We start from the raw sequence: 17,907 nt of genomic DNA on the forward strand, positions 1-17,907 counted from the left end.
ATGCCTCTGTCTTTGGATTTTGCTCCACCAGTGGCCCCAGGGTGCTTGATACTGTTGGGATGGAAAGATTTCCTCTTCTTGCCCTGTAAGGTTCTTTGGCTGGTTTACTAATTAAATTGACGTGAGACAAATGAAGGCAATGGCACTCCACTCCAGTACTCTTGCCTGGAAAATCCCATGGACGGAGGAGCCTGGTGGGCTGCAGTCCATGGGGTCGCTAAGAGTCGGACACGACTGAGTGACTTCACTTTCACTTTTCACTTGCATGCATTGGAGAAGGAAATGGCAACCCATTCCAGTGTTCTTGCCTGGAGAATCCCAGGGACGGGGGAGCCTGGTGGGCTGCCGTCTATGGGGTCGCACAGAGTCGGACACGACTGAAGCAACTTAGCAGCAGCCGAGACAAATGAACAGGAGCAAAACAAAAGTTGAACAACATTCCAGGTATACCTCTGGAATGCATGAGCGATCCAAGGAAACTGAGTAACTTGGTCAAATGGTGGACTAGGTCTTCCGTGTAGCTCAAACGGTAAAGAATCTGCCTGCAATGCAGGAGACCCAGGTTCGATCCCTGGGTCGGAAAGATCCTCTGGAGAAGAGAACGGTAATCCACTTCGTATTCTTGCCTGGAGAATCCAATGGACGGAGGAAGGAGCCTGGCGGGCTACAGTCCATGGGGTCACAAAGAGTCGAACGTGACTGAGTGACTAACGCTACCACTATACCTCCGGTATGCATGGGAGACCCAAGGAAACAGTAACTTGTCTAAATGGTGGAAGCCCTCACCTTGAATGCTGTTTTGAACTAAAGGCGAAAGAGTCACAATATTGGGATTCACAAGGAAAAACCCAGTAAAGAAGGGGTAAAATTGTTACACAGATTGAAATCTGTGCCTGCAGCCTTGATAGGTTTCTAGAGATATGGTCCTTACCCTCTTCCTAGTATGGCAGTGAAGTTGTTTCTTAGGTTCTTTTGTGACCCCCATGAACTGTAGCCTGCCAGGTTCCTCTGTCCATGGGATTTCCCAGGCCAGAATACTGGAGTGGGTTGCCTTTCCCTTCTCCAGAGGATCTTCCCTGCAATTGCAGGTGGATTCTTTACCACTGAGCCACAAGTGAAGATTGCCTTTATACTTGCAAATATCTATTGCAAAAGGGTAACTCCTACTCAGTTTTCAGAGCTTCTCCTTTGTTTGCATTGCTTAAAAATAAACTGCTGAAAATCATCCTTAGCCCAAAGAGGAATGTTTGGGAGTGACAAATATACTGACCAGGCTGGGTCTCCAGACGCTACCTGCTACCCTGGGGGTGAGGTCAGACAGGGTTCTTAGAGTCCCAGTGCTGTGCCAGGACTTTCTACCTCAGGGTTTATCGTCAGGACCATCCCCAGTCTACCATAGTTGTCTGGGCCTTGCTGGACTGGGTGTTCCATTTAGGGTCTGTCAGGGTGGCATCCAGGACTGTTCTCTCCTGCTGGTGGACCCCAGATCTGTGCTGATGTAGCCCAAGGATGCTGGGAACATTTGGCTGTGGCAGCTTCCTGGAAGTCAGCAAACTGTGGTCTATTTCCACACCTGTCAGCCAGGTGTACTTAAATCCCAGATCTGGCTAAGAGCCGTGTGATGGTTCTGAGGCTCCACATGGTGCCTGGCTACTGAGGGCACGGACATTTCCTAGCCGCCTGCTGCAGGCCCAGCAAGAGTGCTGGGACACGACCTGGACACTTTGGTGGGAGTGACTGTGGCCGATGGTGAACTGGTCAGGAGACAGCCTGCTGTAAGACTATGGTCTATGAGGGCTGGCCCTTGGAGTCGGAGTGTCCAGCCGGGGCCAAGGCTGCCATGGCTGAGTGGTGGGGACAGAACCTGAGGATTAAGAACAGCTCAGTCCACTCTGTGCTTCCAGTGCAGGGGGCGTGGGTTTGAACCCTGGTCGAGGAAGTAAGATCTCACATGCCATGTGGCATGGCCAAAAAGAAGAAGAAAAAAAGAACGTGTAGTCCCCAGCTACAGGAGGGACTGCTTTGTGGGGGTGTGACTGCTGGACTTGGGTGGCTCCCATAGAAGGGGGCCTAGAGGAAGACCTTGATGGGTGGTAAGTTGATTTGAAGGTGGAGCATGGGGTGACCTTCAAGGTCCTTTGTAGTCTGGATGCTGCTTTGTGGAGCCTGGGCTTGATCCCCTGGCTTGAGGCTGAGGAGTGGCCGAGTCAGACCCACATGTAGAAAGTTCACCATCCCATCTGGAGGGCAAGTGGACTGATGGGAGAGGGAGGGGGCCAGGTGGGTGCCTCTGCTGTGGCCCACGGGAGAGGGCGAGGCTGGTTGGGGCAGTGGCCAGAGGATGCTGCGGAGATGGCTCGGCTGGCTCAGGCCTACTGGCCTTGCTGGGGAAGGGGCGGTGTGGGCTGGGACAGGGCTGAAGGCTGGCCCCGTGGCCGTGGGTGAAGAGTATTTTTATGTGTTCCAGCCCAGAGTGAGCTGTGTATGATTTCTCACGGGCGCAAGGTCGACCCTTGGGTCTGTCCTGATTTCTGCTGCGGCAACTGTAACGACCAGTACTGTTGCTCGGATGTGCTGAAGCAGGTTATGTGGATTGAGGAAGATTGCCATGCTCCGGAGGCCAGGTGAGTGCACCTGAGGTCACGAGGTGGGCGGCCTGAGCCTGTCCATCCAGCCTGTCAGTCCTCTCGAGCTGATGGTGGAGCACTGGCTGGACTCCCCCGGACCTTCTGTTCCCGTGAGCCCTTGCGCCTCTCCCCCAGCCTCGAGTGCTGAGCAGGTTTCTCAGGGGTTGGTGGCCTCAGCCAGCCCTGTGGCTTACCCCTGGTGTGTACCAGCATGTCCTCAGGGTGGTACCCTTGGTGCGAGTGTATCCCGCAGTGTTTGCATGCACCTGGTGGGGGTTGTGTGTGATTTGTGCAGGTCTGTGTGTATCCCACTGTGGGCCATACCTGTGTTCTCTTGCCATGGCCCATGGATTTACATTGCATCTGAGGTTTGAATGTTTTGTAGGCAGGAACCAAGGGGCTCCCATGTGTGTCTTCCTTTGCCATTCTGTGTTTCTTGTGTTCTTGTGTTTGGCCCCAGAGAGTTGAGGTGGTCACACGCCTCAGCTCATGGCAAGTGATCATCGTTGGTTTGGGCAAGTCCAAACCCCCACCATCTTACACATCTTATTTTAATCGTCCATGACCATTGCCTTCCCTTCGTTCCGTAGGCAACCACTCAGTCTGTTGTGTTCTTTCATTTCTGTGTGTTGCAAAGTTTATAGTCTGTGGGCAATATGAACCCCCTTACTTTTTATTCTAAATTTTTATTTATTTATTTTTGGCTGTGCTGGGTTTTCATTGCAGTGCACAGGCCTTTTTTTTAGCTGTCCCATGGACAGAGGAGTCTGGTAGGCTGCAGTCCATGGGGTCACTAGGAGTTGGACACGACTAAGCGACTTCCCTTTCACTTTTCACTTTCATGCATTGGAGAGGGAAATGGCAACCCACTCCAGTGTTCTTGCCTGGAGAATCCCGGGGACGGGGGAGCCTGGTGGGCTGTCTCTGGGGTCGCACAGAGTCGGACACGACTGAAGCGACTTAGCAGCAGCAGCAGCAGCAGCAGTGGGGGCTAATCTCTAGTTGCAGTGTGAGGGCTTCCCAGTCTGGTGGCTTCTCTTGTTGCAGAGCATGGGCTCTAGGGCATGGCGGCTTCAGTAGTTGAGATTCCTGGGCTCTAGAGCCAAGACCCAATAGTTGTGGTCCACGGGCTTAGCTGCTCTGAGGCATGGGGGATCTTCCCAGACCAGGGATTGAACCTGTGTCCCCTGCATTGGCAGGTGAATTCTTATCCACTGCACCACCAGGGAAGAGGACTGCAAAATCTATTCTGATAGCTTTAAAAAACAGGAAGATTTATTCCATTAAAGTTTAAGGTAATTATTGGATTTCTGGGATTGTATTCAATATTTGCTGTCTTATTTTGTGCTTTATATTTGTCTCCTCTGTTCTAAATTTCTTTCTTTCTCACTTACTGTATTGCCTTTTTTTTTTAAATTCCATTTGTTCTTCTATTGTTTACTTCTTTTTCAATTTGTATGCTTTCATTGTTTTTTTTCTTGCCTTATCACACTGGTCAGAATCTCCAGTACAATGATGAAAAAAGTGAGAACAACAAAAAAAAGTAATAAGAGACATCCTTGTCTTGTTCTCCATTTCAGGGAGAAAGCATTCACTGTTAGGTACATTAGCTGTGGCTTTCCATGCTACTGCTAAGTCGCTTCAGTCATGTCCAACTCTGTGCGACCCCATAGACTGCAGCCCATCAGGCTCCCCCGTCCCTGGGATTCTCCAGGCAATAACACTGGAGTGGGTTGCCATTTCCTTCTCCAATGCATGGAAGTGAAAAGTGAAAGTGAAGTCACTCAGTCGTGTCCGACTCCTAGTGACCCCATGGACTGCAGCCTACCAGGCTCCTCCGTCCATGGGATTTTCCAGGCAAGAGTACTGGAGTGGGGTACCATTGCCTTCTCCGTGGCTTTCCATACCTGCCCTTTATCAGGTGGAGGAAGTTCCTTTCTGTTCCTAGTTTCCTTGGACTTTTAATCATGAAGTAAGTTTGCATTTAGTTAAGTATTTTCTTGCATCTTTAGAGATAATTAGGTGATTTTTCTATTTGTATTCTGTTAATATGGTAAATTACATTCATCTCATTCTTAAGAAATATTTTCTCTGAGCTGGATTTAAGTTGATGGTTATTTTCTCTGGCTTCCTTTATCTCTGTAGAGATACTAGTTCAATAGTCAGTTGTCCAGCATTTAAAAAAACTCTTTTTTCTTCCCCTTTGACAGATTTGTAAGATTATTTTTTTTCTTGACTTTGGTATTCTTCAGTTACACCATGATATATTGAAGTATAGATTTATTTTTATAAGATTTTTTTTTATGTTGACCATTTTTTACCAATCTTTTTTGAATTTGTTACAATATTATTGCTTTTATTTTATGCTTTGGTTTTTTGTGAGATCTTGCCTTCCCAACCAGGGATCTAACCTGCTCCCTCTGCATTGGGAGGCGAAGTCTTAACCACTGGACTGCTAGAGAAATCCCTAGATTTCTTTTTATTTATGCTAATGTGGATTTGGTGAGCTTCTTAAATCTGTGGTTTAGTGTCTTTCATTAGTTCTAGAAAATTCTCTGCTACTCTTCAATATTAGCCTTCCTTCTCCTTTCCTTCTGGAACTCATTTAGACATGCTGCATCTTCTGCTCCAGTGTCCACATTTCCTAGTCTGTCTCTTCCATATTTTTGTCTCTGTTGCATTCCAGATTATGTCTTCTAACCTTTTAGTTAATTTAATTCTTCATATATGTTTAATCTGCTATTAAACTCATTCCTTGAGGTTGTTTTTTACTCTGTTGTAACATAAAATTCACATGCAGAAAAGTGCATTAAAATAAATGTACAGCTCAGTGATTTATCATAAAGCAAATATCTGCATAACCACTATTCAGGTCAAGACAGCAGCCGTCCCCTTGAGCTCACTGTCAATCACTGTCTCTCATCCCTCTAAGATAGTGTTGATTCTGTTATATAGCCTTGCTTTTCTTTAGAGTTATAATACCCAAACATGCATCTCTAAGTTCTACAGCTTAGTTTTTTTTTAATGTTTATTTTTATTTTATTTGTCTGCATCAGGTCTTGGTTGGCTGGGTCTTAGTTGTACCACGAGGGATCTTTTTATGCGGCATGCAAACTCTTAGTTGTGGCATGTGGGATCTGGTTGCCTGAGCAGGGATCAAACCCAGGCTTCCTGCGTTAGGAGCGTGGAGTCTTAGCTACTGGATCACCAGGGAAGTCCATGCTATGCTATGCTAAGTCACTTCAGTCGTGTCCGACTCTGTCCGACCCCACAGACGGCAGCCCACTGGGCTCCCCCGTCCCTGGGATTCTCCAGGCAAGAACACTGGAGTGGGTTGCCATTTCCTTCTCCAATGCATGCAAGTGAAAAGTGAAAGTGAAGTTGCTCAGTCGTGTCCGACTCTTAGCGACCCCATGGATTGCAGCCTAACAGGCTCTTCCGTCCATGGGATTTTCCAAGCAAGAGTACTGGAGTGGGGTGCCATTGCCTTCTCCGGAAGTCCCTATAGTAGAGTTTTTATTGGGGTTGGAGGCAGTATATATCATACATTCATAAAAGTACACAAATATGAAGCATACAGCTCGGTGAATTATTGAAATTTAAATACATTCAACTCCACGAAACCACCACCTGTCTGGGGCAAGAATTAACACATCATGGAATCTTGGAAACCCCCTCGGGTTACTTCCCAATCAGTATGCCCTCTGTTATCCCCAAGCGTAACATTTAACTGCTCTGTTACTCAACACACACAGACATACACGTGACATCATACCTCTATTTCTTATCTGGTTTCTTTCACCATGTAAGTTTCATCCATACTGTGTTGTTTGTTCCTTTCCATTGGTGTATGTTAGGTTTTTAGACCACAGTTGATGCATTGTAATGTTGGTGGATATCTGGATTGTTTCCTTTTTTGGGAGGGGTATTGCAAATAATGCAGCTCTGAGCATCTTTGTACATATCTTTTGGTGCACATATTATGCATTTCTGTTACTTTTAAAATGATTTTTATTTATTCATTTATTTTTTTGGCTGTGCTGGGTCTTCCTTGCTGTGTGGACTTCTTCTCTAGTTGCAGTGGCGAGTGGGGGCTATTCTCCAGTTGTAGCGTGAGGGCTTCTCATGGTGGTGGCTTCTCACTGCAGAGCACAGGCTCTAGGCGTGTGGGCTGCAGCAATTGCTGCACATGGGCTTCGTAATTGTGGCTCCTGGGCTCTAGAGCACGGCCTGAGTAGTTGGGGCACACCAGCTTAGTTGCTCCTTGGCATGTGGGATCTTCCTAGACCAGGGATCAAACCTGTGTCTGCTTCGGTTTGGCAGGTAAATTCTTTGCCACTGAGCCACCACAGAAGCCCCTGTATGCTTTAAGTATGCATAGTAGTAGTTGTATAAGTCAGTAGAGATCGTTTCATTTGTTAATACGTTATTGACTAGAGATGTATCAGTACGTTTTTAGAAAATGATACAATCACTATGTGAAGTTGTTGGAGCTTAAAATTGACCAAGGGTTTATTATGTGACTTAGGACTGTTGTTACCATTCACATTTTGCTTTGTTTTTGTTCCAACCTGTGTATATTATAAACACAAAGTTATTACTGTGAAATTTCCAAAACTGACACATCATGAAATTTTCAGTGAAGAAGAATTTTTCGGTGAATTTTATAAAGATACTTTCTCTGATTGTCCAAGCAACATTTATACTATAGTGTCTCAGAAAATGATAGTTCTCTCACTCTACAATGACAGGTTTGCTACAGATTGAGTATCCACATGTGTAGATGTCTCTAGGCTCTCTATTACATTATGTTGACTATCCTTGGGCTAAAGCAGACTTATAATTACTGTGTCTTTATATTATGCTTTGATATTCTTCAATATTGTCTTAGTTATTTTTAGTCTTTTGTATTTCCATATAAATTTTAGAATCAGCTTCTCAAGAAAACCAGCTTAGATTGCATTGATTTATACTGTTTTTGTAGAATTGACTTTTTACTTGAGTTTTCCAGTCCATCAGCATAGCATATCTGTCCAAGTATGTAGGTTTTCTTTCATTTATTCATTTTTTCTTTTCCTGTTTGGCAGCTCAGTGTGGCTTGTGGAATCATAGTTTCCAACCAGGGATTGAACCCAAGTCCTTGGCAGTGAAAGCATGGAGTCCTAACCGCTGGGAGTTCCTGGTTTCTGCTGTTTTGATAGTGATGCTAAGAACCTTCTTTTATAAATCTCTGGTGCCTTTTAGAAGGAATATCTTTCTTGTGGGAAAATATCTAGGAGTGGAAATCCTGAGGCACTAGGGGCATGTGTCCAGTTTTGACAGAAACATCCAGCACTTGTTACCATTTACACTCCCACCAGCCAGATGAGAGCATCAGATTTGCCCCACACCCTCTCCAAACTTGGTATTGTAAATGTTTCTTTAAAAATTGAGGTATAAGTACATAAATGCTTCATTTGAATCAAGTTTTAATAAATGTATACTTCTCATATTTAACACTTTAGTTAAGATACTGTTTAGTTGCCAAGTCATGTCTGTCTCTTTGCGACCCCACGGACAGTAGCCCGTCAGTCCTCTGTCCGTGGGATTCTCCAGGCAAGAATACTGGAATAGGTTTCCATTTCCTTCTCCAGGAGATCTTTCCAACCCAGGGATCGAAACTGCGTCTCCTGAGTTGGCAGGCGGATTCTTTACCACTGAGCCACCGGGGCACCAGGCAATAAGATACAGATTATTGCTGATTCCTAGAAAGGTTCAATTTCTGTAGTTTTGGTGGCTGGGTAGTAATATCTCATTGTGTTGTTTTCTTTTAAGATTTTGGTTTTTTGGAACTTCCCTGGTGGTCCAGTGGTTAAGAATCCGCCTTCCAATACAGGGGTTGCGGCCTTGATCCCTGCTTGGGGAACTAAGATCCCCCACGTTGCGGGGTGACTAAGCCTGTGTGCTACAACCAGGACCTGACGTGGCCATATAAATGAAAACTTTTTTGGAGAAGGAAATGGCAGCCCACTCCAGTGTTCTTGCCTAAAGAATCCCATGGACAGAGGAGCCTGATGAGCTACAGTCCACGGGGTCACAAAGAGTCGGACATGACTTAGCAACTAAACAACTCAGACTCTTCAGGTAATTTCATTGTTAGTAACCCAATATGAGAATGTTTTCTATATTACTCTTTTTTTGTTGTTGTTCCAGTTGAGACAGAATCTCATCAAATCCCAACATCTCTCCTCGGGAGAGAATGTCATAGGCCAAGGGCGTGGGTAGGGCTTGAGGAGAGAGCAGTTATAAACACAGATCTCTCTGTGTTCATTCTTGTGTTGAAGTTAAGAGGCAAGATGACTGGCAGTGGGATTCCTTCTCAGGATCACGTCTGCTGCCACATTAGTTAATACGAGAGCACTTTAATCTGAAGGATGATACTGTAACTTGATTGAACTGATTCACTTTTAATTATCGATAGCTGTTTTATTTAATACCCTCCTTCATTCTGGGGACCACTGTAAACCTCTCAGACGACTTGTATTTTTGTAGCGCTACGAGATTTATTTACATCCCTATAAAGAGAACTGGATGTTTGCTTGAACTCTGGAGATATACGTGTGTATATTTGATACGCAATGTTTTGTACTTGATGTCAGTGTACTTGGACTGTGATTACCCCTGTGTACTGGGTGGCAGGGGCGCTGAGTGGTTTCTCCTGAGAAGAGCTCACGTGGAGACCCGAGTTCTTCCCGAAAGCTTTTCGTTGTGGGAGATCTGCTGCTAGGACCTCGGGGATGGGTCCCGGTCCGTGTTTAAGAGAGCGAATTCCTCTGCTCTGAGATGCCACTCGAGAACTCTGGAGAATGAAGGACAATCAACTTCAAGAGTGTCTGGTTTCTACCAGCTGCTGGAACAGAATTCCACGGGTAGCATTCCTGCGCCTCTCAAGGATGCCGGTTAACACCTGTCCTTGAGGACTCTACTGTGAGGGAGCACTCAGTTGGGAAAGCTGGAGTCAGCTCTGGGCTGTTCACAGGGGCAGGTGGACTGGAGGGCTGGAGTTCCTGCAGCCGGTATGGGTCTGAGGGCTTACACCCAGCTGTGTGCACCAGCAGAGTCTGGTTTAGCCTCTGGCTGCTGAGAATGCACACTGAACTGATGGGTCCTTGGAGGAGGCTATGCCCTGCAGAAGCAGGAGCAGCTCTTTCTTGGCCCTGCCTGGCTGCCCACCCCCACCCCCAGAAGACCAGTCAGTACTTCAGGGAAGCATCCAGTGAAATACCAAACAGCTTGTGATGAACTTCCACTGGAGGTCAGCATCTGGGAAAAAAAAGTCAATCCTTTGCCCAGTTGTTTCATATCATCTCTGTCGTTGGGCTTTGACAGATGTCCTGCCCACCCCTTTTATTTCCTGTGGGTCAGCCTCCCCAGGTAGCAGGATGGAAGAGCAAGAAAGTCTGCCCTTCGCCACACGAACAGCCATTGACCCAGAGTGGAGGGTGTGTGGGCAGTCACTGGCACAAGTGTGTGGTTTCCAGCTCAGCTGACAGTGGGGGCTCAGAAGGGCACGGAGTGGGGAGGGTCCACTACTCTTAGCCACCTGCCAGACTGAAGGCCAGAGGCAACTTGTAAAATTAGGCGCGATCTTCACTCCTCATGCCCTTTCTCTTTTAGACCCATTCACTGGTGAATGGTCCCTCAAGGCTGAAGGATCTGTTGCCGTTGCGGGGAGGGCAGAGAGCTTACCCTCTAATTTCTACACCAATCTCAACCCTGTGGTTTTCTCAGTATCTATTGTGTGAGCTACTGACGTGACCTCTTCCTCCCTCTGATTGAAAGCTCACCCAGCATTTCTGGATTGTAGAATTCTTATCTCCTGCCTTGTTATTTTGGGAATTTTTAATTTCTTTGCTTTTGTTTTTGAGAAGTAACCTAAAAACTTCCTACAACACTAAATAAAATGGTACTGATACTACCTTTCAAAAAAAAAAAAAAAACTTTTTAAAAAAGATTTCAGTCTTTTGAAATTTATTGAGACTCATTTTATGGCTTAGAATATCCTATACCTTGGTGAGTGTTTCAGATATATTTTGCAGTTGTTACTGCTACTGCTAAGTCACTTCAGTCATGTCCGACTCTGTGCGACCCCATAGACGGCAGCCCACCAGGCTCCCCTGTCCCTGGGATTCTCCAGGCAAGAACACTGGAGTGGGTTGCCATTTCCTTCTCCAATGCATGCAAGTGAAAAGTGAAAGTGAAGTTGCTTAGTCGTGTCCGACTCTTAGCGATCCCATGGACTGCAGCCTACCAGGCTCCTCCATCCATAGGATTTTCCAGGCAAGAGTACTGGAGTAGGGTGCCATTGCCTTCTCCCTGCAGTTGTTAAGTGTACTCTTTATAAGTGTCAGTTAGGTCAAGTTGTTGATAATAGTGTTTAGATCTTTTTTATCCTTATTGGGTTTTGTTATTCTTGTGTTGTTGATTACCAAGAGATTACAGATATGTTTATTCTTTTAGTTCTATCAGTATTCGCTTCATGAGGTCTAATACTTTGTTATTAGGTGCATACGTATCTAGGATTGTTTCTACTTTCTGATGAATTGCTCATTTTATTATGTCTGATACTCCCTTTATCTCTTGTAATACTATAAACCCCAAAGACAGTATTTTATTCCCTTTCTTTCTTTTTAAAATTTATTTAGATTATAGTTGATTTACAATGTTGTGTTAGTTGCAGGTATTCAGCAAAGTGATTCAGTTATACATATCCATATGTACCTTCTTTTCCAGATTCTTTACCCATGTGGGGTATTACAGAATATTGAGTAGAGTTGCGTGTGCTGAACAGTAGGTCCTTTTTGGTTATCTATTTGATATGTAGTAATGTGTATATGTCATTTCAAGCTCCCGATTTGTTCTTCCCACCCTGATTTCCCCTTTGGTAACCATAAGTTTGTTTTTGAAATCTGCGAGTCTGTTTTGTATATAAGTTGGTTCAGGTTGTTGCCATGTCTTGATATTATAAATAGTCCTGCAGTGAGCATTGGGGTCCGTGTATTTTTTCGAATTATGGTTTCTTCCAGATATATACCCAGGAGTGGGATTGCTGGATCTTAGAGTAGTTCTGTTTTTATTTTTTTAAGGAACCTCCATACTGTTCTCCATAGTGATTGTCCCAATTTACATTCCCATCAACAGTGTAGGAGGGTTCCCTTTTCGCCATACCCTCTCCAACATTTATTGTTGGTAGACTATTTTTTTGGCCATGGGGCGTGTGAGATCTTACTTTCCTGACCAGATTGAACCTGTGCCCCTGCAGTGGAAATGCAGAGCCCTCAGCCCTAGACCGTCAAGAAAGTCCCCCGCATTATTAATTCCATGTTGTTTTTGGCCGTACTACACGGCACGTGGAACTTCCCTACCCAGGGACAGAACCCGTGCCCTCTCCCGTGGAAGCCTGCACTCAACTCCTGGAACACCAGGAAGTTGCTAGACCTTTCAATGATGCCCATTCTGACTGGTGTGAGGCGAGACTTTGTAGTTTTGATTTGCATTTCCCTATGATGTTGAACATCTTTTCATGTGCTTTTTGGCTATCTGTATGTCTTCTTTAGAGAAATGTAGAATTTTTTTCAGGGTTATCTAAAAAAATTTTATACAATTTTTAAAGGTTACTTTCCATTATAGTTATTACAAAATATTGGCTATATTCGCCATGTTGTACAATACAACCTTGAGCCTATCTTACATCCAATAGTTTGTACTCCCACACTGCCACCCCTGTGGTGCCCCTCTCCCGTCTCCCCACTGGTAACTACTACTTTGTTCTTTGTATATGTGAGTCTGCTTCTCTTTTGCTGTATTCACTGCTGCTGCTGCTGCTAAGTCGCTTCAGTCATATCCGACTGTCTGCGACCCCATAGACAGCAGCCTACTAGGCTCCTCTGTCCCTGGGATTCTGCAGGCAAGAATACTGGAGTGGGTTGCCAGTTACTAGCTGTATTCACTAGTTTGTTGTATTTTTAGATTCCACATATAAGTGATATCCTACAGTATTGACTGACTTATCTCACTTAGCATAATGCTGTCAAGTCCATCCATGGTACTGTAAATGGCAAAATTGCATTCTTTTATGGCTGAATAGTATTCCATTGTGTACATGAATGTGTGCACACACACATGTATGCACATACCACATCTTCATCCATTCATCTGTGGATGGACACTGGTTGCTTCTGTACCTTAGCAATTGTAAATAATGCTGCTGTGAACATTGGGGTGCATGCATCTTTTTATTTTATTTTAATTTTTTTTTGCATGCATCTTTTTAAATTAGTGGTTTTTTTTCTGATGTATACCAAGGAGTGAAACTGCTGGGTCATATGTTAGTTCTCTTTTCAGGGTTTTTGTTCTTTTGTTTTGACTATGCCGAGTAGCATGCAAGATCTTAGTTCCCCAACTGGGGGTCGAAGCCCAGCCCTTGGCAGTTAGAGCCCAGAGTCGTAGCCTCTAGACTGCCAGGGATTTCCCTATTTTTAATTTTGTGAGAAACCTCCATACTGTTTACCACAGTGGCTACACCCATTCCCAGCAATAGGGCCAAAGAGTTCCCTTTTCTCCGTATCCTTGCCAACGTTTTTTATTTGTGTTCTTTTGATGATAGCTGTCTGGATTGGTGTGAGGCGATATGTCATTGTGGTTTTGATTTGCATTTCCCAAAGACAGTATTTTAGTTGTCTTTTTTGCCTTTATCAGTATATTTATTTTCTCTTCCTTCGTGTTTAAGTTTCATCTGAGACCTGTTCCTTCTACCTTTCATACAGGTAGACTGGTGTCAAATTTTTTTGGCTTTTGTTTGTTTGAAAATGTCTTTGTTTTACATTCCTTCTTAAAGGATTTTTTCCTGGTATGGATTAATAGGTTGGAAGGTATAAGTTTCAGCAAAGTTCAGCATTTTGAAGCTTTCATTCCATTGTCTTCTAACATCTGTTGTTTCTGTTGAGAAATCAGATAATGGTTTTATTATTGCTTCTTTGCCAGTAGCATGTCTTTTCTCTAATTTTCAAGTTTTTTCTCTTCATGTTTGGTTTTTACGTTTTACTGTAATGTACCTAGGTGTGTTTTTCTTTGAATTTTTGCTGCTTGGGACTTAAGATATTTCTGAAATCTGGCTTGGTTTTTTTGTTTGTTTTCTGCCAGTTTTGGAAAATTTGCAGCCATTATTTTTTTTTTGTTTTATCATTTTTGCTAGGAAAAAAATAATTTTAATAGCATGCCTCTTTTTAAAGATTGCTTTTACTCCATTCTCACATTTCTTCCTCTGGGACTTTAATTACACATATGTAAGACCTTTTCTTTGAGAGTCCCTTGGACTGCAAGGAGATCCAACCAGTCCATTCTAAATATCAGTCCTGGGTGTTCTTTTGGAAGGAGTGATGCTAGAGCTGAAACTCCAGTACTTTGTCGACCTCATGCGAAGAGTTGACTCATTGGAAAAGACTCTGATGTTGGGAGGGATTGGGGGCAGGAGGAGAAGGGGATGACAGAGGATGAGATGGCTGGATGGCATCACTGACTTGATGGATGTGAGTCTGAGTGAACTCTGGGAGTTGGTGATGGACAGGGAGGCCTGGCGTGCTGCGTGCGATTCATGGTGTTGCAAAGAGTTGGACACGACTGAGCGACTGAACTGAACTGAACTGAAGACCTTTTCTACAGCTGTTTTCCATATTTCACCTACTGTCTTCCGTATGTACATTTACCATCCTTTTATGTCTCTAGGCTTTAGTGTGTATATATTTGTTTGGGTTTGTCTTCTAGTTGATCGATTATATTGATTATATTATATGTCTAATAACTTACTGATTTTTGCATGATTTTTTAGTTCTAGAATTTTTATTTGTTTCATTTTTGTTTGCCATTCTCCTAAACTGCTGCATCTTTTTTCCTCTGATCTCCTTGAACACAGGTCAGAGTCTGAGAACGGCAGTGTGTGGACACCTGTGGATATTTCTACTGGCGGTCCCGTTGTTTCTTGTTGTCTAATGTTCTCGTGTTCCTGGAAATCATCAGTTGTGTGCCAGACATTGTATTTGCAGAATGAATTATAGCCATTTGGAGCTCAGGACTTCCTCCAGGAAGGACTGATAACTGCTTTTGCCAGGGACACGAGCACTCTAAGGTCATCTTGGCCTGATTGCAGAGACTGAGGCGAGTAGAAGCTGAGCTCCTTGCTGAGTTTCTCCTTGCTGTTCAGGACCTCGGTGGTTAAGGATCTTCCTGCCACTGATTCATGTCAATATATGGCAAAAACCACCACAATATTATAAAGTGATTAGCCTCCAATTAAACAAACTGAAAAAAAAAAAAAAACAACAAAAGAAAGGCAGAATAGAATGAGTAAACATGTGAAACTTTCGGCTAGATACAGAATTTATATGGAACAGAGAAAAGTCTTGATTTATTATCTAAAATATAAAATTATCTTAAAGGCATTTAAAATAAAATTTGAATTAGTAATTAAACGAATTTAAACTGTAAGTAGGCTAGACCTCAATAAAATAGTTTTGTTTTAAAAACAAAAAAGAAAAAGGAGAATCTACCTGCCCCTGCAGGAGATGAGAGTGCAATCCCAGGAAGATCCCCAAGAGTAGGAAATGGCAACCCGCACCAGTCTTCTTGCCTAGAGTATTGCCCTTCTGAAACAGGCTGGTGCCCCTAGGAGAAAGGAGGCTTTAAATGCCAGGCCCACCTCCATGGAAGTTTCTTCCCACTCCGCTCCTGCCCGCCTTATCTCAGCTTGGTGTGCTTTACTCTGTTATTGCTGGCCAAAGCCTGCACACTGATTTTTTTGAAAATATTTTTTCCTTTGCTTTACTTGTCCTTCAAATTGAGGATATAGTTATGCCTAATTCTCTTGAATTTTTCTGTTTGTTTCTCAAATTTTTTTTTTTTTGAGAATTTTCAAATACATACAAAAGCAAAGAGATTAATAACCCCATATACGCATTGCTTGCCCCCCTGGTTAGCAATACTCTGCTGCTAATGTTCCACCTACCTTCCACTACTTTTGTTTCCTGGGTCTTTTAAAATCAATCCAAGACATGAAAATGTCTCCTTAAATGTTAGTTTTTTTATCAGTACAAGTGAGTCCTTTATTATGATTATTTTTTAAATAATTATTTATTTGGGTTTAGTTCCATCATGCATGATCTTTTGTCGGGTGTGTGGGCTCTGTAGTTGCCGTGTGTACTCAGGCTTAGTTGCTCACCACGGCATATGGGATCCTAGTTCCCCGCCCAGGATCAAACCCATGTCCTGTGCATTGCCAGGCAGATGCTTAACCACTGGACCACCAGGGAAGTCCCAAGTGAGTCCTTTAAAAAGAAATACGGTCGTATATCTGGAATACGCTTGGCACAATTACCACAGTTTATTTAATAGCTTTTAATACTAGTCTTCAGTTGCCTTCACTTGTTTCCCAAATGATTTTTTTGCAGGTGGTTTGTTCAGTTCAAAGTTACTATTATTTTTTGGGGGGGTGGGATGCTGCGTCACACAGCTTGCAGGATCTTAGTTCCTCTATGAAGGATTGAACCTTGGGCCACAGCAGTGGAAATGCCAGGTCCTAGCCACTGGACCGCCAGGGAACTTCCAGTTCCCTTTTTTTAAAAGCTCTGTGGTACTTATAGCTATTTCAGTTCAGTTCAGTCGCTCAGTTGTGTCCAACTCTTTGCAACACCATGAATCGCAGCACGCCAGGCCTCCCTGTCCAACATCAACTCCCGGAGTTCACTCAAACTCACATCTATCGAGTCAGTGATGCCATCCAGCCATCTCATCCTCTGTTGTCCACTTCTCCTCCTGCCCTCAATCCCTCCCAGCATCAGAGTCTTTTCCAGTGAGTCAACTCTTTGCATGAGGTGGCCAAAGTACTGGAGTTTCAGCTTTAGCATCATTCCTTCCAAAGAAATCCCAGGGCTTATCTCCTTCAGAATGGACTGGTTGGATCTCCTTGCAGTCCAAGGGACTCTCAAGAGTCTTCTCCAACACCACAGTTCAAAAGCATCAATTCTTCGACAGCTTTCTTCACAGTCCAACTCACATCCATACATGACCACAGGAAAAACCATAGCCTTCACTAGACGGACCTTAGTTGGCAAAGTAATGTCTCTGCTTTTGAATATGCTCTCTAGGTTGGTCATAACTTTCCTTCCAAGGAGTAAGCGTCTTTTAATTTCATGGCTGTAGTCACCATCTGCAGTGATTTTGGAGCCCCCAAAAATAAAGTCTGACACTATTTCCACTGTTTCCCCATCTACTTCCCATGAAGTGATGGGACTGGATGCCATGATCTTCGTTTTCTGAATGTTGAGCTTTAAGCCAACTTTTTCACTCTCCACTTTCACTTTCATCAAGAGGCGTTTTAGTTCCTCTTCACTTTCTGCCATAAGGGTGGTGTCATCTGCATATCTGAGGTTATTGATATTTCTCCCAGCAATCTTGATTCCAGCTTGTGTTTCTTCCAGCCCACCGTTTCTCTTGATGTACTCTGCATATAAGTTAAATAAGCAGGGTGACAATATACAGCCTTGACGTACTCCTTTTCCTATTTGGAACCAGTCTGTTGTTCCATGTCCTGTTCTAACTGTGGCTTCCTGACCTGCATACAAATTTCTCAAGAGGCAGGTCAGGTGGTCTGGTATTCCCATCTCTTGAAGAATTTTCCACAGTTTATTGTGATCCACACAGTCAAAGGCTTTGGCACAGTCAATAAAGCAGAAATAGATGTTTTTCTGGAACTCTCTTGCTTTTTCCATGATCCAGCGGATGTTGGCAATTTGGTCTCTGGTTCCTCTGCCTTTTCTAAAACCAGCTTGAACATCAGGAAGTTCACGGTTCATGTATTGCTGAAGCCTGGCTTGGAGAATTTTGAGCATTACTTTACTAGCGTGTGAGATGAGTGCAATTGTGCGGTAGTTTGAGCATTCTTTGGCATTGCCTTTCTTTGGGATTGGAATGAAAACTGACCTTTTCCAGTCCTGTGGCCACTGCTGAGTTTTCCAAATTTGCTGGCATATTGAGTGCAGCACTTTCGCAGCATCATCTTTCAGGATTTGAAATAGCTCAACTGGAATTCCATCACCTCCACTAGCTTTGTTCATAGTGATGCTTTCTAAGGCCCACTTGACTTCACATTCCAGGATGTCTGGCTCTAGGTCAGTGATTACACCATCGTGATTATCTGGGTCGTGAAGATCTTTTTTGTACAGTTCTTCTGTGTATTCTTGCCATCTCT

At 43.9% G+C, this 17,907-nt stretch overlaps 1 protein-coding gene across 7 annotated transcripts in view; it reads left to right on the forward strand.

Moving 5' to 3' along the window:
* Positions 1–17,907, forward strand: part of SHISA5 (shisa family member 5) — a 30,641-nt gene that overhangs the window by 4,431 nt on the left and 8,303 nt on the right. For all 7 annotated transcript variants that reach the window (XM_086368176.1, XM_086368178.1, XM_086368179.1 and 4 more), the window contains exon 2: positions 2,468–2,624. In XM_086368176.1, coding sequence (XP_086224302.1) covers positions 2,485–2,624 — 140 coding nt within the window. In that variant the 5' untranslated portion in view covers positions 2,468–2,484. The remainder of the gene's footprint in view (positions 1–2,467; positions 2,625–17,907) is intronic.

This window comes from Bos grunniens, chromosome 22 (assembly GCF_055505025.1).
Source record: "Bos grunniens cultivar Pamir isolate PY7600 chromosome 22, Bosgru_T2T1.0, whole genome shotgun sequence".
Taxonomy (NCBI): Eukaryota; Metazoa; Chordata; class Mammalia; order Artiodactyla; family Bovidae; genus Bos; species Bos grunniens.